Source organism: Nerophis lumbriciformis, linkage group LG01, assembly GCF_033978685.3.
Source record: "Nerophis lumbriciformis linkage group LG01, RoL_Nlum_v2.1, whole genome shotgun sequence".
NCBI classification, from domain to species: domain Eukaryota; kingdom Metazoa; phylum Chordata; class Actinopteri; order Syngnathiformes; family Syngnathidae; genus Nerophis; species Nerophis lumbriciformis.
Genome location: NC_084548.2, coordinates 77,315,371 through 77,320,561, shown reverse-complemented (window position 1 = coordinate 77,320,561; position 5,191 = coordinate 77,315,371). Strand labels below are relative to the sequence as shown.

The 5,191-nt window shown below is 45.0% G+C and overlaps 1 protein-coding gene across 2 annotated transcripts in view; it reads right to left on the bottom strand.

Annotated features, from left to right (window-relative positions):
* Window positions 1-967: 967 nt before the first annotated feature.
* Window positions 968-5,191, bottom strand: part of pdyn (prodynorphin) — a 30,527-nt gene continuing 26,303 nt past the window's right edge. For both annotated transcript variants that reach the window (XM_061970083.2, XM_061970074.2), the window contains exon 4: window positions 968-1,582. In XM_061970083.2, coding sequence (XP_061826067.2) covers window positions 1,019-1,582 — 564 coding nt within the window. In that variant the 3' untranslated portion in view covers window positions 968-1,018. The remainder of the gene's footprint in view (window positions 1,583-5,191) is intronic.

Here is a 5,191-nt window from a genome sequence, read left to right as displayed (position 1 = left end):
TCCTAGCATAGTGCTAATATAGCCAAGTTGTGTTCGCACTACTGCCACCTAGCTGCTGCTTTGTAACATGTTTCCTAGCATAGTGCTAATATAGCCAAGTTGTGTTAGCACTACTGCCACCTAACTGCTGCTTTGTAACATGTTTCCTAGCATAGTGCTAATATAGTCAAGTTGTGTTAGCACTCCTGCCACCTAGCTGCTGCTTTGTAACATGTTTCCTAGCATAGTGCTAATATAGTCAAGTTGTGTTCGCACTACTGCCACCTAGCTGCTGCTTTGTAACATGTTTCCTAGCATAGTGCTAATATAGTCAAGTTGTGTTAGCACTACTGCCACCTAGCTGCTGCTTTGTAACATGTTTCCTAGCACAGTGCTAATATAGTCAAGTTGTGTTAGCACTACTGCCACCTAGCTGCTGCTTTGTAACATGTTTCCTAGCATAGTGCTAATATAGTCAAGTTGTGTTAGCACTACTGCCACCTAGCTGCTGCTTTGTAACATGTTTCCTAGCATAGTGCTAATATAGTCAAGTTGTGTTAGCACTACTGCCACCTAGCTGCTGCTTTGTAACATGTTTCCTAGCATAGTGCTAATATAGTCAAGTTGTGCTAGCACTACTGCCACCTAACTGCTGCTTTGTAACATGTTTCCTAGCATAGTGCTAATATAGTCAAGTTGTGTTAGCACTACTGCCACCTAACTGCTGCTTTGTAACATGTTTCCTAGCATAGTGCTAATATAGTCAAGTTGTGTTAGCACTACTGCCACCTAGCTGCTGCTTTGTAACATGTTTCCTAGCATAGTGCTAATATAGTCAAGTTGTGTTAGCACTACTGCCACCTAGCTGCTGCTTTGTAACATGTTTCCTAGCATAGTGCTAATATAGTCAAGTTGTGTTAGCAGGTGTGTGTATCTTTACGAGGACAAAGAAGCACCAGGACAAAGTTTCCTTCTTTTAGCGTCAGTTGAGATGATGATTTTATTGGAGGAGAAGAAGAAGAAGAAGAAGCAGCGATGTTCATCTTCCTTCTTGACTCAGGCGCTCGTCGTAAGCGGAGAAAGGCTTCTCGACGGAGCGCGCCGCCATCTTGAAATGTCGGCGCAGGAATCCACCGTAGCGTTTGTCCCACTTGATGTTGTTGACTTTGGGGCGGATCCTCCTCATGAAGCCGCCGTAGCGCTTCTGCAGCTCCCCGGGCCACCGCTGTGCCTCTGTGCCGTCACTCCTCCTGGACTTCTGCAGCTCCCCGGGCCACCCCTGTGCCTCTGTGCCGTCACTCCTCCTGGACTTGGGGCCCAACTTGCGTAAAAAGCCACCGTAGCGCTTGACCAGCTCGTAGCCACGCAGCCCCGCCTCCTCGCCTCCTCCCCACGCCTCCTCGCTTCCTTCTCCCGCCTCCTCGCTTCCTTCCGCCAGAAGAGTTTTTTCCAGCTTCTTCATCAACTCTGCGCCCACTTGTTTTGGCGCCTTTTCTTCTTTTTCATCTTCTTCTTCTTCGTCTTCCTCCGCGTGGTTGGTGTCCTCCCAGCCCGCAGAGTCCTCACATGGACCTGGCTGGTCCCGACACAACACACCACACCACTGCAACACAGCAGCCATCTTGTCACACTAATGAATACACACATTCTTATTCATCCCCATTCTTCATAAAAAAACAAACAATTTTATATATATATGTATATATGTATATGTATATATTTTTTTTATAAACCTTGTGACTCACATTTACGCAAAAACTAGCGCATTTGATTAAATAAGCAAAATAAAAATAAATGACAAATAAATATATATATATACACACATGATATATATATATATATATATTAGAGATGCGCGGATAGGCAATTATTTAATCCGCAACCGCATCAGAAAGTCGTCAACCATCCGCCATCCACCCGATGTAACATTTGATCAGAACCGCACCCGCCCGTTGTTATATATCTAATATAGACGATGCAAGGCATTAGTGAGGTTATAAAGCTTTTGCCTGTTAAAGAAAGGAGACTGATCCAATGCAGCACAGACATTCGCGTGCCACGCTGTCACGACCCAGACGCACACCAGTGCGCAATCATATGGGAGCCGCGCTGAGCGCACCTCCAAGCGCGTCTCGCTGCCGGCGACGGCTGGGTATGGGCCCGACGCTCCAGCGCCATCCATTTTCAGGGCTAGTTGATTCGGCAGGTGGGTTGTTACACACTCCTTAGCGGGTTCCAACTTCCATGGCCACCGTCCTGCTGTCTATATCAACCAGGGTGAGCCCCACCCCTTTCGTGAGCGCACTGCGCGCGGAGTGACCCCTGTTACGCGCCCCCGGCAACAGGGGTGGCGGGCAGGTAAGCTGCGCGGGCGGAGCGCGCGGAGTGACCCCTGTTACGAGCCCCCGGCCACGGGGGTGGCGGGCAGGTAAGCTGCTTACCTGCTGCGCGTGACGCCGGCCGCGGCGAAGGCGGACGAGGCGGGGTGTCGGTGCGGTGGGCGCGGTGGTGACCCTGGACGTGCGTCGGGCCCTTCTCGCGGATCACCTCAGCTACGGCTCCCGGTGGGGCCCTCTCGGGGGAAGGGGCCTCGGTCCCGGACCCCGGCGAGGCGTCCCTTCTTCGCTTCGTAAAAGTGTCCATCTCTTTTTTTCTTCTTCTGTTGTGGCATATGCTGCAGGTGCCTGCTCGTTTTTCGTATGTGGGTAACAACATTTAACTATGTATATATATTTACCAATTGGTTTAACTGCCACCCGCCTGAATCTATTTAAAATCTCATTTTTTTTTATTTCAACCGCCCGACCCGACCCGCGGATAAAATCTAATTTTTTTAAATTTCATCCGCCCGATCCGCGGATAATCCGCGGACTCCGCGGTTGTGCCCGCAAACCGCGCATCTCTAATATATATATATATATCGCCATCCATCTTCTTCTGCTTATCCTAGGTGGGGTCGCGGGGGCAGCAGCCTAAGCAGGGAAGGCCAGACTTCCCTCTCCCCAGCCACTTCGTCCAGCTCCTCCCGGAGGATCCCGAGGGGTTCCCAGGCCAGCCGGATGACATAGTCTTATAGTCTTATACATATATAATAATATATATATATATATATATATATATATATATATATATATATATATATATATATATATATATATATATACATTTACATATATATATATATATATATATATATATATATATATATATATATATATATATATATATATATATATATACAAACCCCGTTTCCATATGAGTTGGGAAATTGTGTTAGATGTAAATATAAACGGAATACAATGATTTGCAAATCCTTTTCAAGCCATATTCAGTTGAATATGCTACAAAGACAACATATTTGATGTTCAAACTCATAAACTTTATTTTTTTTTGCAAATAATAATTAACTTAGAATTTCATGGCTGCAACACGTGCCAAAGTAGTTGGGAAAGGGCATGTTCACCACTGTGTTACATCACCTTTTCTTTTAACAACACTCAATAAACGATTGGGAACTGAGGAAACTAATTGTTGAAGCTTTGAAAGTGGAATTCTTTCCCATTCTTGTTTTATGTAGAGCTTCAGTCGTTCAACAGTCCGGGGTCTCCGCTGTCGTATTTTACGCTTCATAATGCGCCACACATTTTCAATGGGAGACAGGTCTGGATTGCAGGCGGGCCAGGAAAGTACCCGCACTCTTTTTTTTTTACGAAGCCACGCTGTTGTAACACGTGCTGAATGTGGCTTGGCATTGTCTTGCTGAAATAAGCAGGGGCGTCCATGAAAAAGACGGCGCTTATATGGCAGCATATGTTGTTCCAAAACCTGTATGTACCTTTTAGCATTAATGGTGCCTTCACAGATGTGTAAGTTACCCATGCCTTGGGCACTAATGCACCCCCATACCATCACACATGCTGCCTTTTGAACTTTGCGTCGATAACAGTCTGGATGGTTCGCTTCCCCTTTGGTCCGGATGACACGATGTCCAATATTTCCAAAAACAATTTGAAATGTGGACTCGTCAGACCACAGAACACTTTTCCACTTTGCATGAGTCCATCTTAGATGATCTCGGGCCCAGAGAAGCCGGCGGCGTTTCTGGGTGTTGTTGATAAATGGCTTTGGCTTTGCATAGTAGAGCTTTAACTTGCACTTACAGATGTAGCGACCAACTGTATTTAGTGACAGTGGTTTTCTGAAGTGTTCCTGAGCCCATGTGGTGATATCCTTTAGAGATTGATGTGGGTTTTTGATACAGTGCCGTCTGAGGGATGGAAGGTCACGGTCATTCAATGTTGGTTTCCGGCCATGCCGCTTACGTGGAGTGATTTCTCCACATTCTCTGAACCTTTTGATGATATTATGGACCGTAGATGTTGAAATCCCTCAATTTCTTGCAATTTCACTTTGAGAAACGTTGTTCTTAAACTGTTTGACTATTTGCTCACGCAGTTGTGGACAAAGGGGTGTACCTCGCCCCATCCTTTCTTGTGAAAGACTGAGCATTTTTTGGGAAGCTGTTTTTATACCCAATCATGGCACCCACCTGTTCCCAATTAGCCTGCACACCTGTGGGATGTTCCAAATAAGTGTTTGATGAGCATTCCTCAACTTTATCAGTATTTATTGCCACCTTTCCCAACTTCTTTGTCACGTGTTGCTGCCATCAAATTCTAAAGTTAATGATTATTTGCACAAAAAAAAAATGTTTATGAGTTTGAACATCAAATATGTTGTCTTTGTAGCATATTCAACTGAATATGGCTTGAAAATGATTTGCAAATCATTGTATTCTGTTTATATTTACATCTAACACAATTTCTCAACTCATACGGAAATGGGGTTTGTATATATATATATATATATATATATATATATATGTCTTAATAAGGTTATCCAAAAAATAGTGCTCGATACCGTAGTAGAGCGCAATATATGTATGTGTGGGAAAAAAAATCACAAGACTATTTCATCTCTACAGGCCTGTTTCATGAGGGGTTCCCTCAATCATCAGGAGATTTTAATGGAAGCATTCACATACCATGGTTTATATAGGGCACAGAGTGGGTGGGTACAGGCTGGCGTAGGGGCGTGGTGATTGGCTCATGTGTTACCTAGGAGGTGTTTCCGTCTGTGGCGGCATGTTGTTACAATTTCGCTGCGCTTGTTGAGGGATGACAGGTCTGGACGGTAGATAATAAACAGTTTC